The sequence below is a fragment of the Lucilia sericata genome, unplaced genomic scaffold (genome assembly GCF_015586225.1).
Source record: "Lucilia sericata isolate MDLA Ls3-8-SP2 unplaced genomic scaffold, ASM1558622v1 Contig000630F_arrow, whole genome shotgun sequence".
Taxonomy (NCBI): Eukaryota; Metazoa; Arthropoda; class Insecta; order Diptera; family Calliphoridae; genus Lucilia; species Lucilia sericata.
This window is the reverse complement of record NW_023994636.1, coordinates 209,842-233,752: the sequence shown is the minus strand read 5'-3', so window position 1 is coordinate 233,752 and position 23,911 is coordinate 209,842. Positions and strand designations below refer to the sequence as shown.

Here is a 23,911-nt window from a genome sequence, read left to right as displayed (position 1 = left end):
TATGGACTGGACTATAGTCAAGGCTGTAGGCTGGACTATCGTCAAGACTAAAGACTGGACTATAGTCAAGATTATTGACTGCACTATAGTTAAGACTATTGACTGGACTATAGTCAAGACTATAGACTGGATATATTCATGAGTAAAGTCTGGAAAAAAGTCATGACTAAGGACTAGAAAATAGCCAAGCCTATACTCAAAGCTATAGTTAAGTCTGTATACTGGACTTTAGTCAATATATATTTAGACTGGACTATAGTTAAGACTGTAGGCTGGACTGTAGTCAAGACTATAGACTAAACGTCAGTCAAGAGTATAGCCTGAACTTAAATTAAGACTAAAGACTAGAATATAGCAAAGCCCGTAGTCAGAGCTGTAGTCAAGACTATAAACTACAATGTAGTCAAACATATTAAAAACTATAGATAAGACTTTATTCAAGACTATAGTCAAGACTATACAGAAGACTATAGTCAAGACTACAATTGTGATTATATATAGACTGCACACTGTAGAATAATTTAGTTTATAGAAGTCAAGACTATAGAATGGACTGTAGTCTTTACAACATTCAAAACTATAGACTGGACTGTAGTCTAGTCAATAGACGAGACTACGGCCTGGTCTATAGTCATGAGTCATGACTATAGACAAGACTGTAACCAAGGCTTTAGTTGAACCTATAGTCCAGTCTACAGACCTGATTTTAGTTACGGCTATAGACTGGAGTATATGTATTCGAGACTATAAACTGGACTATAGTAAGTTATGGACCATAGTCAGGTGTGCAGCCTAGACTATAGTCTAAAGTATAGAGTGGATTATGTTCAAGACTAAGAACTGGAATGTAGTCATGACCATAAACTAAACTTTAGTCAAAACTACATATAGACAGGACTGTAGTCAAGACTGTGGTCTGGACTATAGGTAAGATTAGGCTAGACTATAAGTAAGGCTATAAACGGGTCCATAGTCAAGGATACGGAACTGACTGTTGACCCGTTGACTATAGTAAAGACTATAGACTATTTTACGGCCAAGACTATAAACAAGTGTAAACTTTAGACAATAGACTAGACTACACACAAGACTATAATCAAGACTTTAGACTGGACTATAGTCAAGACTTTAAACTGGACTCTAAGAAAACTAAATTAAGAAAGTCAATTCCACATATTTTTTGTTATTTATTTACGTAAATAAAATTCCCTCCAAATTATTGGCAAAATATTTCTCATCGAATTTATATACCAAATATTTATCACATAATTTTGAACTCTGATCTGAGCCATAAACCAACACCACATTGTCGCCAGCATTTAAAGTTTGTCTAGACTTCAAAAATATCATAACAAATATAAACGCATTCGCAACGTATTCCTTATAAGTGTATAAACCTTGATTACGAAAATGCATAAAAACTATATGATGATATAACGAGATATAGTCTCCCAACGATTTGGTAGCTGAAACCAGAATTACAGGAGCTGCAGAACGAAAATGTGACAATTTTATGGACATATCAGGCATGGCAGAGCAAACTACTATGGCTTTGGCTTGGGACTCTAAAGAGGCTGTTACACAAGCACGAGCTATGGTATCTTCACCCAAGTCGGAGGTATCACAAAAGGGCTGAAGTGATAATTCTGTTGAGCGTATTTGTTCACTTAAGGCATTTTGTAAGAGATAAAACTGGAAAGCATTTGAATAGGTCGCACTAGAAAATATATACTTGTCGGGATAGTAATATATATAAGGTCTGTGATGAGCAAGCACAAACAATTGATTTTGGGCTATGAGGCTAGGGTTCAAAATAATGGGTTTTTTGAGATTATAAACTTGGTTAATAAAGTTTTTGGATGTAGAAGAGAGTTTTAAAATATCTGGTATTACAGTGGGTATAGTGCGACAACAACAGCTATCTTGCTGAATACTTAAGTCCACTAAAAAGCCATCATAACGTTCGGCAATCCAATCTAAATCCATATCACCCTCTTGATATTCATTTAGCATTAAACGTGAAAATATACGCAAATTATTACATTTAAGTAAATTTAAAGCATCATAAAGATTGTTGAGATATTCTTGAGTTCCCGGTTTATACGATACCAACACATTAATGCCCACCTCACGGGCAAATGTTATATCCTCTAGTTCTTCCATGGAAATTTGCAAACGACTACATCTAGCGGGAAAACGTACCGGCAAACGTGACGCTAACATGCCAGGTTCTGTAACAATACATTTTAGTTCTTCTTCTAAGACCTCTTTAATGGTTAATTGTAATGTTGGTCCTATTAAAATATAATCCCCCTCTTTACAGTCTTCCAATAGAAAGCGGGCATTAACATAGACCTTATAACAACTGCCCATGGTGGAGTATTTGCGTTTGGTGGTTAATATTATTTCATTACCCTTTTCCAGTGCTTCAGTGGAATATTTAGCATCTATTATGCCCGTATATTGCAAACGTGGACTTAATAGGGCGAATAAGGTGGTAGTGATAGGGAAACCATATTCCCGTGATATTTTCAGTTCACTTTCACTTAAAGTAAAAATTAATTTTTGCTTTTCCAATTCCGTTCCTATAAAGAGATCAATCATAAAGCAACGTATGCCCAAACGTAAATAGTTTTCCACAGAACTATTGTCATCCTTTAAACACAATTCTATACATTGCTTATTTTCGCTTATAACACAAGTTTCTTTACAATTTTCTTCCAAAATCTCATAACCCCGAAAGAAACCCAACCAGGCATCATTTGATAATTCCTCACACTCTAAACTCTTTTCCATTTCATATTCTCCCTCTTCTTCTGATTGTAAATTCTCCTCTATATTATGAATACTTTCCCCATCAATACTTTGATTTGTATTTGTGCTACTGCTACTTGGCTTGGCCGTGGTTAGTCTTTGTTTAGTTTCCAGCAATATATTGGATAATTTATGGACTGTATGATTGCTGCTGATGTCAAAATTTTCCTTATCTGGTTGTAAATTTTTGAAAACTTCATTTTGCTGTAGCTGTGCTAACATTTCCCGGGCATGATTTACTCGTTCCAAATCATCTGCCAATTCGGAACAGTGTAGCTTCTCACACAATTCAGCGATAATTGTTTGGGTTTTGGAATTTTTGTGCATTTGTTTGTTTTTAGAAAAACAATTGATATTTACAAATAAATAGAATTAACATTTAGGCATAACAAACAAAAAAAGTCATAAAATCAAATATCGGAAGAAATTGCGGTCAACGTCAGATATGCTTCAGTAGGAGACATAATTAATTAAGCAGCATTTGGGATGAATATTTCTGATCCTACCCCCATGTGAGGTATCCTTCAAAAAATTATTTTAACGTTCATTACTGACTTAAAAGTACAAGGACAGTGATGAAATTGGACACATATAAGTTTACTATGATTTTTAGTTAAATATAGGTCTATAATTAACCCTATAAAAAGTCCCCTTCTGAAAGTTACTTTAATGTTCATTACAGACTTATTACTAGCACATTAATGAAGTTTTATAAGAACAGAAATCTTCTTACCGAATTTCATGAGGATGAATCTGTAACTGAACCTATCATCCATATAAGGTTACCTTCCCCAAAATGACTTTAGCGTTCATAACTCAGCTAAAAATACCAATATAGGAACGAAATTTGACATAATCGAGTTTCATATCAACCGAAATGTATCGGCAAGTACTATCAGGAACGGCCCATAAAAAACCTCTCAGCCCAATATAAGCTCCTATTAAGAAAATTATGTTCACTCTCTTTACGGACTTAATAATACCAGTATAGCGAAAAAATTCGACATAAATAAAGTTTGTTGAAACGAAAATGACAATCGAAACCTAATTTACCCTAAACCCATATGAGGTTCTCTTCAGAAAAAGAATTAAACGCTCATAACTGTCTTTAAAATGTCAATGTAATGATGAAATTCGACACAAATAGTTTTTTTTAGGAACCGAAACCTATATTTATGAAGCCTTATTTTATGAGAATCTTTCAATCATATAAACCCTCTTACAGACAATCAGTTTTTAGTTAATAAATTATTCCAAAAGTTTAGCATTATGATATAATTACTTCAAAAATATTTCTTTAAATTCGATAGAATATTCATAGTGGTTCATAATTGACTCCCTCATTTAAGGCCCTAATTCGAAAATCACTCCGAACGTAACGGCGATTCAATTTCAATTTCACAATAATTAAAATTCCCCCTCCGGTAAAACTCTTCCCTTTTAAAAACCACTAACATCCCTTTATTTACATAAGCACTCAAAAACTTGACAACTCTAACCTAACGAAACGTCTTTTACTTTTCTTCTTTATTTGTCAGTTTCTTATTGAATTTCAACAAGTGCGTAAGTTATTGTCGTGATTTAGTGAAAAAAATACTTAAATAATAATAAAACTTGTGTAACAAATAAAATGTTTACAAATAACTAATAAACTAAAGTGTTTTTACTTATTAAACATAAAATATAACAACAAATCATAAAATTTCCTAAAAAAATATATAAAGCAGAAGTGTGTCATTAAAAAAATTTGCTTTTTTCTTCATATGTTTTGTTTTTGTTGTTACACTGCATTGTCTTTGTTATTTTGCATTGCGCTTTGTATTTGCATTCCTTGTCGATAATATTGTTGTTGCTTTAAACTTGCAAGTAAGTGTTTTAAAAAGAGAAGTGATGTTTTTTGAAAGCATAAAGAAAACGGTTGTTTGTAATAATTTTTTAAGACTACTTTTCGTCTATCTACTACTAATTATTGAGAGAAATGAAATGCGTGATAAACTTAATGGAAAATTGCAATTGGAGGAGAAAAACGTCAGCACTTAACATGGTAAGTTACGTATTTACTTTTATGGGTTATTAGGTAAATAGATTAACAACTTAGAGCAGGCTTTTGAGTTGGCAATAAAATGCCAATTAATAATCAGATTAGTTAATCTAAATATAAATTTAATCTGATGTTAAACCCCTTTGATGTTTTTGCGTACAAGATTAAACTTCGTGGTGTTGCCACACAACACAACAGAAAACGTCACTATTTGTCATCAAAACAATGCATGTTTTATAAAAAAGAAAAAGACAATTGTATATTTAATAAGAAAATTAATGAAAAACTGCAGACTAGACTAGACTATAGACTAGACTATAGACTAGACTATAGACTAGACTATAGACTAGACTATAGAATAGACAATAGACTAGACTATAAACTAGACTATAGGACTAGACTAGACTATAGACTAGACTATAGACTAGACTATAGACTAGACTATGGACTAGACTAGACTATAGACTAGACTACTAGACTATAGACTAGACTATAGACTAGACTATAGACTAGACTATAGACTAGACTATAGACTAGACTATAGACTAGACTATAGACTAGACTATAGACTAGACTATAGACTAGACTATAGACTAGACTATAGACTAGACTATAGACTAGACTATAGACTAGACTATAGACTAGACTATAGACTAGACTATAGACTAGACTATAGACTAGACTATAGACTAGACTATAGACTAGACTATAGACTAGACTATAGACTAGACTATAGACTAGACTATAGACTAGACTATAGACTAGACTATATATACTATAGACTATAGACTAGACTATAGACTAGACTATAGACTAGACTATAAACCAGACTATAGACTAGACTATAGACTAGACTATAGACTAGACTATAGATTATACTATAGACTATAGACTAGACTATAGACTAGACTATAGACTAGACTATAGACTAGACTATAGACTAGACTATAGACTAGACTATAGACTAGACTATAGACTAGACTATAAACCAGACTATAGACTAGACTATAGACTAGACTATAGATTATACTATAGACTAGACTATAGACTAGACTATAGACTAGACTATAGACTAGACTATAGACTAGACTATAGACTAGACTATAGACTAGACTATAGACTAGACTATAGACTAGACTATAGACTAGACTATAGACTAGACTATAGACTAGACTATAGACTAGACTATAGACTAGACTATAGACTAGACTATAGACTAGACTATAGACTAGACTATAGACTAGACTATAGACTAGACTATAGACTAGACTATAGACTAGACTATAGACTAGACTATAGACTAGACTATAGACTAGACTATAGACTAGACTATAGACTAGACTATAGACTAGACTATAGACTAGACTATAGACTAGACTATAGACTAGACTATAGACTAGACCATAGATTAGACTATAGACTAGACTATAGACTAGACTATAGACTAGACTATAGACTAGACTGTAGACTAGACTAGACTAGACTAGACTATAGACTAGACTATAGACTAGACTATGACTAGACTATAGTCTAGACTAGACTAGACTATAGTCTAGACTAGAAACTATAACTATAGACATAGACTATAGACTAGACTAGACTATAGACTAGACTAGACTATAGACTAGACTATAGACTAGACTATGACTAGACTATAGACTAGACTATAGACTAGACTAGACTAGACTAGACTATAGACTAGACTATAGACTTAGACTATAGACTAGACTAACTAGACTAGACTATAGACTAGACTAGACTATAGACTAGACTAATACTAGACTAGACTATACTAGACTAGACTAACTAGACTAGACGTAGACTAGACTATACTAGACTATAGACTAAGACTATAGACTAGACTTAGACTAGACTATAGACTAGACTAGACTAGACTAGACTAGACTATAGACTAGACTATAGACTAGACTAGACTATAGACTAGACTATAGACTAGAGCTATAGACTAGACTATAGACTAGGACTATAGACTAGACTATAGACTAGACTATAGACTAGACCTATAGACTAGACTATAGACTAGACTATAGACTAGACTATAGACTAGCTATAGACTAGACCTATAGACTAGACTATAGACTAGACTATAGACTAGACTATAGACTAGACTATAGACTAGACTATAGACCTAGACTATAGACTAGACTATAGACTAGACTATAGACTAGACTATAGACTAGACTATAGACTAGACTATAGACTAGACTATAGACTAGACTATAGACTAGACTATAGACTAGACTATAGACTAGACTATAGACTAGACTATAGACTAGACTATAGACTAGACTATAGACTAGACTATAGACTAGAACTATAGACTAGACTATAGACTAGACTATATACTAGACTATAGACTAGACTATAGACTAGACTATAGACTAGACTATAGACTAGACTATAGACCTAGACTATAGACTAGACTATAGACTAGACTATAGACTAGACTATAGACTAGACTATAGACTAGACTATAGACTAGACTATAGACTAGACTATAGACTAGACTATAGACTAGACTATAGACTAGACTATAGACTAGACTATAGACTAGACTATAGACTAGACTATAGACTAGACTATAGACTAGACTATAGACTAGACTATAGACTAGACTATAGACTAGACTATAGACTAGACTATAGACTAGACTATAGACTAGACTATAGACTAGACTATAGACTAGACTATAGACTAGACTATAGACTAGACTATAGACTAGACTATAGACTAGACTATAGACTAGACTATAGACTAGACTATAGACTAGACTATAGACTAGACTATAGACTAGACTATAGACTAGACTATAGACTAGACTATAGACTAGACTATAGACTAGACTATAGACTAGACTATAGACTAGACTATAGACTAGACTATAGACTAGACTATAGACTAGACTATAGACTAGACTATAGACTAGACTATAGACTAGACTATAGACTAGACTATAGACTAGACTATAGACTAGACTATAGACTAGACTATAGACTAGACTATAGACTAGACTATAGACTAGAATATAGACTAGACTATAGACTAGACTAAAGACTAGACTATAGACTAGACTATAGACTAGACTATAGACTAGACTATAGACTAGACTATAGACTAGACTATAGACTAGACTATAGACTAGACTATAGACTAGACTATAGACTAGACTATAGACTAGACTATAGACTAGACTATAGACTAGACTATAGACTAGACTATAGACTAGACTATAGACTAGACTATAGACTAGACTATAGACTAGACTATAGACTAGACTATAGACTAGACTATAGACTAGACTATAGACTAGACTATAGACTAGACTATAGACTAGACTATAGACTAGACTATAGACTAGACTATAGACTAGACTATAGACTAGACTATAGACTAGACTATAGACTAGACTATAGACTAGACTATAGACTAGACTATAGACTAGACTATAGACTAGACTATAGACTAGACTATAGACTAGACTATAGACTAGACTATAGACTAGACTATAGACTAGACTATAGACTAGACTATAGACTAGACTATAGACTAGACTATAGACTAGACTATAGACTAGACTATAGACTAGACTATAGACTAGACTATAGACTAGAATATAGAGACTATAGACTAGACTATAGACTAGACTATAGACTAGACTATAGACTAGACTATAGACTAGACTATAGACTAGACTATAGACTAGACTATAGACTAGACTATAGACTAGACTATAGACTAGACTATAGACTAGACTATAGACTAGACTATAGACTAGACTATAGACTAGACTATAGACTAGACTATAGACTAGACTATAGACTAGACTATAGACTAGACTATAGACTAGACTATAGACTAGACTATAGACTAGACAATAGACTAGACTATAGACTAGACTATAGACTAGACTATAGACTAGACTATAGACTAGACTATAGACTAGACTATAGACTATACTATAGACTAGACTATAGACTAGACTGTAGACTATACAATTTACTAGTTTTATGTACATATGTATCTATCATATGTCCATGCTCCTACATCCCCTTATTTCTTTACTCAAAAAGTTTCATAGCAACTCTACATTTACGAAATTTCTTTTTTACTACTCTTTATTTGTCAGTTCTAGTTAAAATGATTTATTAGTTAAAAATTTTTTGAAATATGTGATTGTAAATAAGTACAATTACTTTAAATAAGTAATGTACTAAATCGTTTTTATTTATTACTAATTACTACATTTCAATATATTATTAAATTTTATTGCCAAAAAGTGTCATAAATATTGTCTTTTCATGATTGTTTTTTGTGTTTTGTTTTGGCCTTATTACAATTGTTTTTAAAATTCAACTTGTGTTTGGTTATTGTAAGATATGAATTATTTTAAAATCCCTCATTAAAGGCTCTATTCCGAAAATTACCGCTAACGTTCATATTAATAACCGAATATAACACACTTGTTAGGTATACATTTTAGTTTTACAAATTACATTAAAATTCCGCCTCAAATAAACTTCTCACGCAAATTCCATTACAATCCCTTTATTTACAAAACCATTCAATAGTTTGACAACTCTAACCTAACGAAACTTCTTTTACTTTTCTTCTTTATTTGTCAGTTTCTTATTGAATTTCAACAAGTGCGTAAGTTATTGTCGTGATTTAGTGAAAAAATACTAAAATAATAGTTAAACTTGAGTAATAAATAAAATTTTTACAAATAAATAATAAACTAAAGTGTTGTTATATATTAATCATAAAATATAACAACAAATCATAAAATTTCCTAAAAAAATATAGAAAGCAAAAGTGTGACATTAAAAAATGTGATTTTTTTCGCATCGTTGTTTTTGTTGTTGAACTGCTTTGTATTTTTTTTGTTTTGTATTGCGCTTTGTGTTTGCATTCCTTGTCGATAATGTTGTTGTTGCTTTAAAGCTTAAACTAGCAGGTGTGTGTTTTAAAAAGAGAAGTGATGTTTCTTTAAAGCTAAGAGAAAACGTTTGTTTGTATTCATTTCTTAAGAGTATTGCATTCATTTATTTACTCTTAATTATTGAGAAAAATGAAATGCGTGATAAACTTAATAGAGAATTGCAATTGGAGGAGAAAAAAAATCTGCATTTAATAGGGTAAGTCATTTACTTTTTTGGGTTATTAAGTAAATAGATTAATAACTAATTAAGGAAAATTCAGTACTTTTTTACATTATTCGGAACATTTTGATATCGAAATATAACGAGGTATCCCCATAACATTTTCAATATTTACTTTTTCTAAATTTGATAAAATCTCAAAATACCTAGTAGTCAATAGACCAGTCTATATACAGTCTATAGTCAAGTCCATAGTCTATACTACATTCTAGTCAAGTCTAGGTCGTGTATTTAGTCTTGTCTATAGTCCAGTCTATAGTCTAGTCTGTAGTTTAGTCTAGTCTATAGTACAGTCTAGTCTGTAGTCTAGTCTATGGTCTAGTCTATAGTCTAGTCTGTAGTCTTTTCTATAGTATAGTCTATAGTCTAGTCTATAGTCTAGTCTATAGTATAGTCTATAGTCTAGTCAATATTCTAGTCTAGTGTCTAGTCTATAGTCTAGTCTGTTGTTTAGTCTAGTCTATAGTACAGTCTAGTCTATTGTCTAGTCTGTAGTCTAGTCAATATTCTAGTCATTAGTCTAGTCTATAGTCCAGTCTATAGTCTAGTCTATAGTCTAGTCTATAGTCTAGTCTATAGTCTAGTCTATAGTCTAGTCTATAGTCTAGTCTATAGTCTAGTCTATAGTCTAGTCTATAGTCTAGTCTATAGTCTAGTCTATAGTCTAGTCTATAGTCTAGTCTATAGTCTAGTCTATAGTCTAGTCTATAGTCTAGTCTATAGTCTAGTCTATAGTCTAGTCTATAGTCTAGTCTATAGCCTAGTCTATAGTCTAGTCTATAGTCTAGTCTATAGTCTAGTCTATAGTCTAGTCTATGCCTAGTCTATAGTCTAGTCTATAGTCTAGTCTATAGTCTAGTCTATAGTCTAGTCTATAGTCTAGTCTATAGTCTAGTCTATAGTCTAGTCTATAGTCTAGTCTATAGTCTAGTCTATAGTCTAGTCTATAGTCTAGTCTATAGTCTAGTCTATAGTCTAGTCTATAGTCTAGTCTATAGTCTAGTCTATAGTCTAGTCTATAGTCTAGTCTATAGGTCTAGTCTATAGTCTAGACTGTAGTCTAGTCTATAGTTAGTCTATTGCTTAGTCTATAGTCTAGTCTATAGTACAGTCTATAGTCTAGTCTATAGTCTAGTCTATATTCTAGTCTATAGTCTAGTCTATAGTCTAGTCCATAGTCTAGTCCATAGTCTAGTCCATAGTCTAGTCTATATTCTAGTCTATAGTCTAGGTTATAGTCTAGTCTATAGTCTAGTCCATAGTCTAGCCTATAGTCTAGTTATAGTCTAGTCTATAGTCTAATCTATAGTCTAGTCTATAGTCTAATCTATAGTCTAGTCTATAGTATAGTCTATAGTCTAGTCTATAGTCTAGTCTGTAGAATAGTCTATAGTATAGTCTATAGTCTAGTCTATGGTCCAGTCTATAGTCTAGTCTATATTATAGTCTATAGTCTATAGTCTAGTCTAGTCTAGTCTATAGTCTAGTCTATAGTCTAGTCTATAGTCTAGTCTATAGTCTAGTCTATAGTCTAGTCTATAGTCTAGTCTATAGTCTAGTCTATAGTCTAGTCTATAGTCTAGTCTAGTCTATAGTCTAGTCCATAGTCTAGTCTATAGTTTAGTCTGTAGTCTAGTCTATAGTCCAGTCTATAGTCTATTCTATAGTCTATAATATAGTCTAGTCTGTAGAATAGTCCAGTCTATAGTCTAGTCTATATTCTAGTCTATAGTCTAGTCCGTAGAATAGTCCAGTCTATAGCATTGTCTATAGTCTAGGCTATAGTCGCACTTATCGACTTATTATTATGTACATACATTTGTATTTATCATCATCTGTCCATGCTCCTACATCCCTTTATTTATATACTCAAACAGTTGTTTGGCAACTCTACATTTACGATTTTTTTACTTTATTTGTTAGTTTCTTCTTAAATCTTCCATCAACTGCATAGTTAAAGTGATTTATTAAATGTAACAAATTATTGTAAAAACAGTAATTCTAATTATTTAAAATTAACAATCTAAAGTGTTTTTATTTATTAACAATTACTAAAGTTCAATAAATCATTAAATTTATTAAGAAATTTTATTGTCAAGAAGTGTCATTCATCATTGTTTTTGCTCTGCAATGTGTTTTTTTTTTTTTTGCCTTACTACAGTTGTTTTTGTTGTTTGAATGCAACTAGTGTTTTGTTATTGTAAGATTTGGAATATTTTGACAAAGCACAAAAGAAATTAAATGAGATTACTGAGAGCGATTTTTTATTATTATTGCTTTTGTTGTTTTTAACGAAATAGGCATGCTGAACTTTATAAAAATGCAAATTGTAAACATGGAATTTTACTATAGGGTGAGTTGAGAGAATTTTTTATTATTTTTATAAGAAGCGATGAAAATATTTGTAAGCATCGAAAAATAACGGATTAACGTTGTGATATGTTAAATAAATACCTTAGTCTATAGACTATTTAATAAGCTAGACAAAATAGACATGTCCATTGATTAAATAACAGAATTTTCCATCATTAGACTTGTCAGTAAGCAAGTCAATTTAGTCAGTAGACTGCTTCACATACTAATCAATTAAATATACAATAGAGTAGTATATTAATTAGAAAATAGAGTACTCTATCGAATGGAACAGTATGTAGACTAGACCATAGAAAAGTCTATAGACTTAACTATAGAATAGCTCGTATGTATACTATCATAGATTAGTCCTTATTTTTGTTTGGCTAAAATCTCTTGCAGCTTTATTAATAATATCAGAGAATTTAAATAAGAATTGTATTTTTTCTCTTCTGATGTTTTGTAAAAATTTGTCCGTTAGATTACGCAGGCCAACCGTCTCATTATCTAGTTTTCCTAAGTTTCATTTAAATCCGTTGAAATCCAAATAATATTTCTCTATGGTGACAAGAAAATTTTCCAATATTGCATAGCTTGAGTTTGACTTTCACAATGAATGGGTTAACATTCTTAGGTACCACTAATCTGTATCGACTTAATTTCTTCATTGTTCATAAGTCACATGGAGATTTTCTCCAAATTTTAAAATTTGCTTTAGAAAATTGCTAAAAGTTTGAAACTCCCGTCCGAAGACTAGTCAACAGACGGCACCATAAACTAGTCTTTATTTCTCGATAACTTTAATCCTATGGCAACCCTCAGTTTTATTAAGACGTTCAAAAATCATAAAATAATTTTATTTAAAAAAATGGAAAATTATAACTCTGAAATTTCTCCACAAATTTGCGATAATCTTTGGCCCTTAATACTAGAATGCAATAACTGTGAAATAAAAAGTACCGATACCGCTGAATATTTTATACCCCAACAACAATTTGATCATTTATGGGCTCATGAACTTTTAGCTAGTAAAAATTACGAAAATTATGCCCCTCCCATAGAATTAAAATGCAAAAAATCAAGTGAAAAACATTGCATAACAACCGCTGAAGAGGAAGAAATCAAACAATTACCTTATCGTGAAAATCACACAAAAATCCTACCTCTTGATCAACAATTAGCTAATATACAACAAGATGTTGAAATAAGACAAAAATTGGCTAGAGATTTTAACCAACGTAATTATCCCTGGTATATACAAAGACCGTCTTATGAAAACGATTTTCAAATGACTCAAGAAATAAGGGAAATATTTAAGAAACCATTTGAGTATGAAATACTTAAGAATATACAACGTTGTCAATGTAATTTAATGATAATAGATATGGCTCCCGATATACCTTTAAGGAATTTAGAAGGCTGGCTTAAATTCTCTCCTTATGTAGCTCTAATAACTGTTATACATGTTAAGGAACTTTATGGGAAACTTAAAAATTTTAATAGTGCATTTCAGCCCGTATTAATGGAAACAGATAAGGGTAATACATGGCAAGAAGTGTTAAATGATTCCCTTGAATTAGGTGTTAACAAAGCTAAAGAATTATTTTTACTAGAAGATGCTGGCAAACCATTCGTTTTTGTATTTTCTAATAATCGCGGTATTTGTGTTTGGGATAAATTTAAAATATTAAAAAAATTTTGAAAATTTTCTTTATTTTTATAAAAATATAAGATTTTTTTTTAGAATTTCTCAAAAAAATCCAATTCCTCAAATATTTTCATTGATTTCTTTACTATTCGACGAGCAAATCTCCACAAACTCTTGTCCATAATAGGATTCGTAAGATTTTCCTTAAAAGGTGGCTCACGATAATGATTCATTTGGGCAACACTGCTGCTAAAGGTATAATCCCTAGAATCGGCAGCATAGTGTACGGGAAAATGATTATGGGTAGCTATAATATGATCAGTAGAATGTAGACATTTCATGGCATAACCATAGTCAGCAATATCACGCACACGTTTTACATGTTGCAGCATATAGAAATATTCTGGAAACTCTTTGGCAAAGGAAAAATTTCCCTTATAACTTGGAAAATAGGCACACAAAAAACAAAAACTGGCATAGCTTTTACACATATACTCTTTGGAATTTTCAGCTAATAACATCAGATCATGCCAGTTTTTGTAACGTTTTAAAGGTATAGGTAGTTCGTCTATATCCCAGACAGCTATGTATTTAAATTGATACATATTCCTATAAATACAATCATTATATAGTATACTTTCATGCAAACGAAAGGCATCCTTTTTTGTAATCAATTGCAAATGGCGGAATTCTGGTAAATTGGAATACTTGAGAGAAAAACTAAATGGACGATATTCTACAAATCCTGTATGTTGATAATAATTTAAAACTTTTGTTACATTATCATGTACCTCTAAGTTATAAACGATTACCTTTTGGGCTCCCAGTACACGTAATGATTCTATATATTCCACCAGGCGATAGGATATATCTTTATAAGGAAAATCTAAACCCTTTATACAAACAGCAAATTCCTTTTTCTTTTCAAAAGGTTTCAATGGTCTTTTAATTACCCTCAATATATTAGAGGCTTTATTACAGGGTGCTGCTACCAAGGACACACTTTTCGGTATAAGATCTTTATAATCTTCTGGCAGGTTACATGTTAAAATATGTGGAAAACTATATTGTGAATCATGACCCCATCTATATCTCCATATAAAATGAGTTGTCTCTACTGGCACTATCAACGGTTCGAATTTATCTTTAAACCATAATTGACAATATGTGCGAGGATAATCTTGCTGATTTTCGGAAATCAAATCAATAATAGCTAATAAACGTATTAATGTTCTATTTCCTGTCACTAATGGTCTATCGTCCAAATAAGCTCCATATAGGTAATAGGTTAGATTTCGATTCCTCAGTATTTGCCAATATTCATTTTGTATGTGTATGTCCATAATGCCCGGATACCGTGCACAAGTATAATTGTAGTTACGTACTTTACTGAAAAAAACTCCTAGATCTTCTATTGGTAAGTAGGGAATATTTTTCGCAATATGTTGCAGAATGGTTAATTTATTGGGTTCTGAAATTAAAGAAAGTATATATTATTTTAACATTTGCTAAAGAAACAAATACAGTAGTTTTCCGATTTAACGACCATTCAATTCTACGAACATCGCATTTAACGAACAAGCTAATTTTTCCTATTGACTACCTTAAATAACGAACAAAACTTGTTTTTTGTACTCTGTTTAACGAACTAATAAAAATATTATTATTAAAATGAAGATAAAATGACATTTATCAAAAATAACAAATAACCTAAGTTGTAGCAAGCGGTGCTTTTATACCCAAAACTGTAACACATTCTGGGTTCTTATTAAATTTTAGTTCGATGTAGCTATGTCCGTCCGTCCTTCAGATAATGACTTTAACGCTCATTACTCGCTTAACAATACGAGTACGCCGATGAAATTCGATTCAAACATGTTCTATACTAACTGAAATCTCTATAAATTTTATGGGAATCGGTCCATAATTGACCTTACCCTCCATATCAGGCCCCCTTAAGAAAATTACTTCAACGCTCATTACTCGCTTAAAAATACGAGTATAGCGATGAACTTCGGCTCATGACTGAATTAAAAATACAGCGATGAAATTCGACACAAATATGGTTTGAAGGTGGGTATATAAGATTCGGAATTTTGTGTTTTGTGCTATTTTTATAAAAAAAAGAATTAATTTTTATAAAATACATTTAAAAAATATTTTATGTACCTATTTTTAATTAATTTCCTACCAAAAACCCACGTTTTAGTTAGTACTGCATATAACGAACTTTTCAATTTTACGAACAGGCCTGACAACATATGGGTTCGTTAAATCGGAAAACTACTGTAGTTTATATTAAACTAGCTGAACCTGATCCACGGTACCGGCCCTTATGTTAGTGTATATTTTTCTCCATGTAAAGATCTAAGTATCTCAAAAATTTTAAAGCTTTCGTTTTATTTTACAAGAACACTTCTTACGATCCCTGGAACATATATATTCGAAACTTTGTCCAATCAGGTGCCGTAGTTTCTGGGTTTATTGATTACGAACAGATATTAATATTTTATGTATAGAGAAAGATATACATTCATAATTAAGTTTATTATACACTCCAATTTCAATTTTAAAAAATTTCCGAATTTCGAAAAATTTTAATTTCGATCCGATATTTGTCTAATTTTAATTAAATATACACATTAATTGTAATGACAAAGCCTATTGAATATGCTCGGGATCGATTAAGCTATGTCCGTTTGTCTGTATTTTTCTGAAGACCCCAGATATCTTCATCATTAAAATCTATAATAATTATTTCATTGGCTCGTAATATTTTTTTTTTTCTCTTTCACCATTACCCGCTCTCTGATCCACATTTAATTTGCTTCTATTAATAGTTAATTTTATTACACTAGAATTTTTATATTTAATTAAAAACCAAGCTATTAATACAACGTTTAAAAATATACTCAAATAAAATTTGAAATTCCGCCGCAGCATATTCGTGCTGTCGCTAATAATAGAAACTAAATAGTATAATAGTAGATATAAAAGCTTTGGGAGCTAAAACATCTCTTCTCGGTTTTAATGGAAAATCATTAAACAGTTGTTTAAATAATATATATTTAATGCATGCTAATTAAACCTTGCAATACTGATTATACCTAACAATGTTCATTATAACTTAGACTACTATGAGGGAAATGGACATTATTAGGGTATTCAAACAGGCAATAAATCAATAAAGTTTAGATATTAACACGTTCATGTATATGGGAACCGGTGTCCCAAAATTTTTTTTTTTAATTTTTCTCGATGTAGAGAGTCATTTTGAGTTCATAGCTACAGTAAATGATTATTAACATAGAAAACTAATTTGTGTACCCTACACCACTAAAGTGACGAGGGTATTATGCATTTGTGCTGCTATACATATGTGTAGTATTTCACTACATGCTTCTATACCTTTTATAAACTTGTGTTATTTACTTTATATTACTATGCTTTCAAATCAGGTTTTATATTTTTTTACTTTCAAATTTGTCTCTATAATTTTTCATTAAAGATATTAATTTTGTATAAAGAAGTAAATAAATTGTATAAATCTTTTTAAAAAATAAAATAACTTTAGTTTGTAACAAACAAAAATATTGGTGCTACACCCGCCAATCGGCTCAGAATCACTTTCTGAGTAGATTTAGCTACATATGTATGTATGTCCGTCCGTCTGTCTATCCGTCTGTGTGTCCATGTATTTGAAAATTTGATGAAATTTGGCACATCCTCTTTTTTTTTGACCAAGGACGAATGCTATTGAAATTGCTTAAAGTTAAAATCGGGCCATGTTCAGATACTCAGTTTCCTGGACGTAATTCCTAAGAATTTTCCAATCAGTGTTCGTGAGGGATATATATCCGTCTAATTTTGTATAGGTGTGCGCTGCGATATTAGTTAGTTAGTTAATTAATTAGTTAGTAGTTAGTTAGTTAGTTAGTTAGTAGTTAGTTAGTAGTTAGTTAGTTAGTTAGTTAGTATGTTAGTTAGTTAGTTAGTAGTTAGTTAGTTAGGTAGTAGTTAGTTAGTTAGTTAGTTAGTAGTTAGTTAGTTAGTTAGTTAGTTAGTTAGTTAGTTAGGTAGTTGTTAGTAGTTAAGTTAGTAGTTAGTTAGTTAGTAGTGTAGTTAGTTAGTTAGTTAGTAGTAGTTAGTTGAGTTAGTTAGTAGTTAGTTAGTTAGTTATAGTTAGTTAGTTAGTTAGTTAGTTAGTTAGTTTAGTTAGTTAGTTAGTTAGTTAGTTAGTTAGTTAGTTAGTTAGTTAGTTAGTTAGTTAGTTAGTTAGTTAGTTAGTTAGTTAGTTAGTTAGTTAGTTAGTTAGTTAGTTAGTTAGTTAGTTAGTTAGTTAGTTAGTTAGTTAGTTAGTTAGTTAGTTAGTTAGTAGTTAGTTAGTTAGTTAGTTAGTTAGTTAGTTAGTTAGTTAGTTAGTTAGTTAGTTAGTTAGTTAGTTAGTTAGTTAGTTAGTTAGTTAGTTAGTTAGTTAGTTAGTTAGTTAGTTAGTTAGTTAGTTAGTTAGTTAGTTAGTTAGTAGTTAGTTAGTTAGTTAGTTAGTTAGTTAGTTAGTTAGTTAGTTAGTTAGTTAGTTAGTTAGTTAGTTAGTTAGTTAGTTAGTTAGTTAGTTAGTTAGTTAGTTAGTTAGTTAGTTAGTTAGTTAGTTAGTTAGTTAGTTAGTTAGTTAGTTAGTTAGTTAGTTAGTTAGTTAGTTAGTTAGTTAGTTAGTTAGTAGTTAGTTAGTTAGTTAGTTAGTTAGTTAGTTAGTTAGTTAGTTAGTTAGTAGTTAGTTAGTTAGTTAGTTAGTAGTTAGTTAGTTAGTTAGTTAGTTAGTTAGTTAGTTAGTTAGTTAGTTAGTTAGTTAGTTAGTTAGTTAGTTAGTTAGTTAGTTAGTTAGTAGTTAGTTAGTTAGTTAGTTAGTTAGTTAGTTAGTTAGTTAGTTAGTTAGTAGTTAGTTAGTAGTTAGTAGTTAGTAGTTAGTTAGTTAGTTAGTTAGTTAGTTAGTAGTTAGTTAGTTAGTTAGTTAGTTAGTTAGTTAGTTAGTTAGTTAGTTAGTTAGTTAGTTAGTTAGTAGTTAGTTAGTTAGTTAGTTAGTTAGTTAGTTAGTTAGTTAGTTAGTTAGTTAGTTAGTTAGTTAGTTAGTTAGTTAGTTAGTTAGTTAGTTAGTTAGTTAGTTAGTTAGTTAGTTAGTTAGTTAGTTAGTTAGTTAGTTAGTTAGTTAGTTAGTTAGTTAGTTAGTTAGTTAGTTAGTTAGTTAGTTAGTTAGTTAGTTAGTTAGTTAGTTAGTTAGTTAGTTAGTTAGTTAGTTAGTTAGTTAGTTAGTTAGTTAGTTAGTTAGTTAGTTAGTTAGTTAGTTAGTTAGTTAGTTAGTAGTTAGTTAGTTAGTTAGTAGTTAGTTAGTTAGTTAGTTAGTTAGTTAGTTAGTAGTTAGTTAGTTAGTTAGTTAGTTAGTTAGTTAGTTAGTTAGTTAGTTAGTTAGTTAGTTAGTTAGTTAGTTAGTTAGTTAGTTAGTTAGTTAGTTAGTTAGTTAGTTAGTTAGTTAGTTAGTTAGTAGTTAGTTAGTTAGTTAGTTAGTTAGTTAGTTAGTAGTAGTTAGTTAGTTAGTTAGTTAGTAGTTAGTTAGTAGTTAGTTAGTTAGTTAGTAGTTAGTTAGTTAGTTAGTTAGTTAGTAGTTAGTTAGTTAGTTAGTTAGTTAGTTAGTTAGTTAGTTAGTTAGTTAGTTAGTAGTTAGTTAGTTAGTTAGTTAGTTAGTTAGTTAGTTAGTTAGTTAGTTAGTTAGTTAGTTAGTTAGTTAGTTAGTTAGTTAGTTAGTTAGTTAGTAGTTAGTTAGTTAGTTAGTTAGTTAGTTAGTTAGTTAGTTAGTTAGTTAGTTAGTTAGTTAGTTAGTTAGTTAGTTAGTTAGTTAGTTAGTAGTTAGTTAGTTAGTAGTTAGTTAGTTAGTTAATTAATTAATTAAATTTGGAATACTTTTAAATAAGAACAAATCAACATTCTATAAATATTTCATTTTGCAATAAAAACTTAAAAAATATTTTCTTAATTTAAATTCATACTTCTTCAAAGAAATTCAATTCTTCATATATCTTCAAAGATCTTTCTACTATTTCATCTCCATGGCGCCACAATCGATTATCTAATACTGGATTTAAACGATCATCTCTTTTTGGTGGCTCACGATAGTGATTCATTTGGGCATCGGTAGTGCGAAATGTATAACCGTTACAGTTGGCAGCATAGTGAATAGCGAAATGATTATGCGTTGCTATAATATAATCAGTATTATGGAAACATTTCATTGCTTTTCCCAAAGGAGCATGTTCTTTAACACGTCTGACATGCTGCAGCATATAGAAATAATCAGGAAACCTTTCGGTTAAAGTAGGTTCTCGTTGGTAACTAGGAAAATAAGCACATAAAAAACAAAGACTTCTATAACTCTTACACGTAGAGTTTTTTGTATCATCGGCTACTTTTACTAGATCGTGCCATTTGGTGTAGTTTTTTAAAGGAAGTGGTAATTCATCTATATCCCAAACACCGATATATTGGAATTGATACATATTTCTATAGATACAATCATTGTAGGCTATACCTTCATGCAAAATAAATGGATCCAGTTTAGTTTTAATTTGACGATGACGATAGTCGGGAAAATTGGAATATTTGAGACTAAAACTAAATGGACGATATTCTACAAATCCTGTACGTTGATAATAATTTAAAACTTTTGTAGTATTTTCATGTACCTCCAGATTATACATGGTTACTTTTTCGGCTCCCAATAGACGTAAAGTTTCTAAATATTCCACCAGACGATAAGATAAATCAATATAAGGAAAATCTAAACCCTTAATGCAAACAGCAAATTCTTTTTTCTTTTCGGAAGCTTTTAAAGGACTGTAAATCACTCTTAACATATTAGTAGCATTATCACAAGGTGCTGCTACCAACGACACACTTTTCGGTAACCACTGATCGTAATCTCTAGGCAGAGTACATGTAAGAACATAAGGGAAACTATATTGAGAATCATGAACCCATTCGTATCTCCATATAAGTTGTGTTTTCTCTACGGGCACTATAACTGGTTCGAATTTTTCTCTAAACCAAAATTGGCAATATGTTGGAGGATAATCTCTAGGATTTTTCGAAATTAAATCAATCATTGTTAGTATACGTATAAGAGTTTTATTTTTAGTCACATACGGCCTATTGTCTAGATAGGCCCCAAATAGATGATAGGTTAGATTTTTATTACGTAATATTTGCCAATATTCATTTTGGATATGAATATTCATGATGCCCGGATACCAGGCACAACTATAATTGTATGTTCGAAATGACATTAGAAAAGTTTCTAGATCTTCTATGGGCAAATAGGGAATATGTTTGGCAATGCGTTCTTGTATGACATATTTATTGGGTTCTGTAAAGAAGGTAAAAGGATTTTTTTAAATTTAAAAACTACAAATTTTTTAAAATATTTAAAAAAAATGTCAACTTCTGACTTAAAAAGCTTTAAATATACTCGTTTTATCATTATGTTTCTAATCAGAATTTTTTTCATTACCACTTCTTTGATCCACTTTTAATTTATTTCTGTTTAAAATAATTTTCTTTTCACTTAATTTTATATATAATTTTAAAAGATACAAAACAAGTATCATATTAAATATGAACATTATATAAAATTTTAAATTTCTCCAAAGCATCTTGTCACTACTCTACTAATAAATGTAACTAAAATTGTAAAACGTTATTAGAGCAATTAAATGAGGCCTTGACACATTGCTCAAATATTTGATCATACACAGAGAAAATTGTTTCGTGGTATTCATGTGGTAACCGAATTTAAGCGATTCCCAATACAATCACATGACTCGATCGGAACAATTGAAATTTTACGGTAGTCTCAACCGTTTCAATAAATAATTCAGTGATTAAAATTGACCAAGACTCAGGTGACTGCGTCAAGGAAACAAATACAGCTGTCTCATAAAAAAATTATTTATTACAAAAATAAGTAAATTAATAAAAAATATAGTTTGTTGCAGAAAGTAAATTTGAAGAATTTGACGACTATTTATTTAAGCACCTTTTTTTATGTTTTACCACTTTTTTTATATATACTATATTAGACTATATACTAGTCTGTAGACTACACTGATGATTAGATTATAGACTAGACTGTAGCTAGACTATAGATTAGACAATGGACTAGTCTGTAGACTACACTGATGATTAAATTATAGACTAGACTGTAGACTAGACTGTAGACTAGATTATAGACTAGACTATAGACTAGACTATAGACTAAGCTATAGACTAGACTATAGACAAGTCTGTAGACTACACTGATGATAAGATTATAGACTAGACTGTAGCTAGACTATAGATTCGACTATAGACTAGTCTGTAGACTACACTGATGATTAGATTATAGACTAGACCGTAGACTAGATTATAGACTAGACTATAGACTAGACTATAGACTAGACTGTAGACTAGACTGTAGACTAGATTATAGACTAGACTATAGACTAGACTAGACTATAGACTAGACTAGACTAGACTATAGACTAGACTATAGACTAGACTATAGACTAGACTATAGACTAGACTATAGACTAGACTATAGACTAGACTAGACTATAGACTAGACTATAGACTATAGACTAGACTATAGACTAGACTATAGACTAGACTATAGACTAGACTATAGACTAGACTATAGACTAAACTATAGACTAAACTATAGACTAGACTATATACTAGACTATAGACTAGACTATAGACTAGACTATAGACCAGACTATAGACTAGACTGTAGACTAGACTGTAGACTAGATGATAGACTAGACTATAGACTAGACTAGACTATAGATTAGACTAGACTAGACTAGACTAGACTAGACTAGACTAGACTAGACTAGACTATAGACTAGACTAGACTAGACTAGACTAGACTATAGACTAGACTAGACTATAGACTAGACTAGACTATAGACTAGACTATAGACTAGACTATAGACTAGACTATAGACTAGACTATAGACTAGACTATAGACTAGACTATAGACTAGACTATAGGCTAGACTATATACTAGACTATAGACTAGACTATAGACTATACTATAGACTATACTATAGACTAGACTATAGACTAGACTATAGACTAGACTATAGACTAGACTATAGACAAGACTATAGACTAGACTATAGACTAGACTTTAGACTAGACTATAGACTAGACCAGACTATAGACTAGACTATAGACTAGACTATAGACTAGACCAGACTATAGACTAGACTATAGACTAGACTATAGACTAAACTATAGACTAGACTATAGACTAGACTATAGACTATACTATAGACTAGACTATAGACTAGACTATAGACTAGACTATAGACTAGACTATAGACTAGACTATAGACTAGACTATAGACTAGACTATAGACTAGACTATAGACTAGACTATAGACTAGACTATAGACTAGACTATAGACTAGACTATAGACTAGACTATAGACTAGACTATAGACTAGACTATAGACTAGACTATAGACTAGACTATAGACTAGACTATAGACTAGACTATAGACTAGACTATAGACTAGACTATAGACTAGACTATAGACTAGACTATAGACTAGACTATAGACTAGACTATAGACTAGACTATAGACTAGACTATAGACTAGACTATAGACTAGACTATAGACTAAACTATAGACTAGACTATAGACTAGACTATAGACTAGACTATAGACTAGACTATAGACTAGACTATAGACTAGACTATAGACTAGACTACTAGACTAGACTAGACTATAGACTAGACTATAGACTAGACTATAGACTAGACTATAGACTAGACTATAGACTAG

At 30.9% G+C, this 23,911-nt stretch overlaps 4 protein-coding genes across 4 annotated transcripts; 1 reads left to right on the top strand and 3 right to left on the bottom strand.

The window, feature by feature from the left end:
• Positions 1-1,183: 1,183 nt before the first annotated feature.
• On the bottom strand, positions 1,184-3,601 carry LOC119606855. Its single transcript, XM_037960505.1, has one exon. The coding sequence runs from the start codon at positions 3,139-3,141 to the stop codon at positions 1,192-1,194; it is 1,950 nt and encodes a 649-aa protein (XP_037816433.1). The 5' UTR covers positions 3,142-3,601; the 3' UTR covers positions 1,184-1,191.
• A 9,609-nt stretch (positions 3,602-13,210) lies between these two features.
• On the top strand, positions 13,211-14,151 carry LOC119606857. Its single transcript, XM_037960507.1, has one exon. It carries the CDS (start codon positions 13,256-13,258, stop codon positions 14,087-14,089), a length of 834 nt encoding a protein of 277 aa, XP_037816435.1. The 5' UTR covers positions 13,211-13,255; the 3' UTR covers positions 14,090-14,151.
• LOC119606856 lies at positions 14,095-16,981 on the bottom strand. The gene is made up of 2 exons (XM_037960506.1): positions 16,837-16,981; positions 14,095-15,506 (listed from the first exon to the last, which is right to left on the bottom strand). Exons 1-2 carry the CDS (start codon positions 16,976-16,978, stop codon positions 14,128-14,130), a joined length of 1,521 nt encoding a protein of 506 aa, XP_037816434.1. The 5' UTR covers positions 16,979-16,981; the 3' UTR covers positions 14,095-14,127.
• A 3,086-nt stretch (positions 16,982-20,067) lies between these two features.
• LOC119606850 lies at positions 20,068-21,724 on the bottom strand. The gene is made up of 2 exons (XM_037960498.1): positions 21,591-21,724; positions 20,068-21,446 (listed from the first exon to the last, which is right to left on the bottom strand). The coding sequence occupies exons 1-2, from the start codon at positions 21,700-21,702 to the stop codon at positions 20,068-20,070; spliced, it is 1,491 nt and encodes a 496-aa protein (XP_037816426.1). The 5' UTR covers positions 21,703-21,724.
• Positions 21,725-23,911: the final 2,187 nt, after the last annotated feature.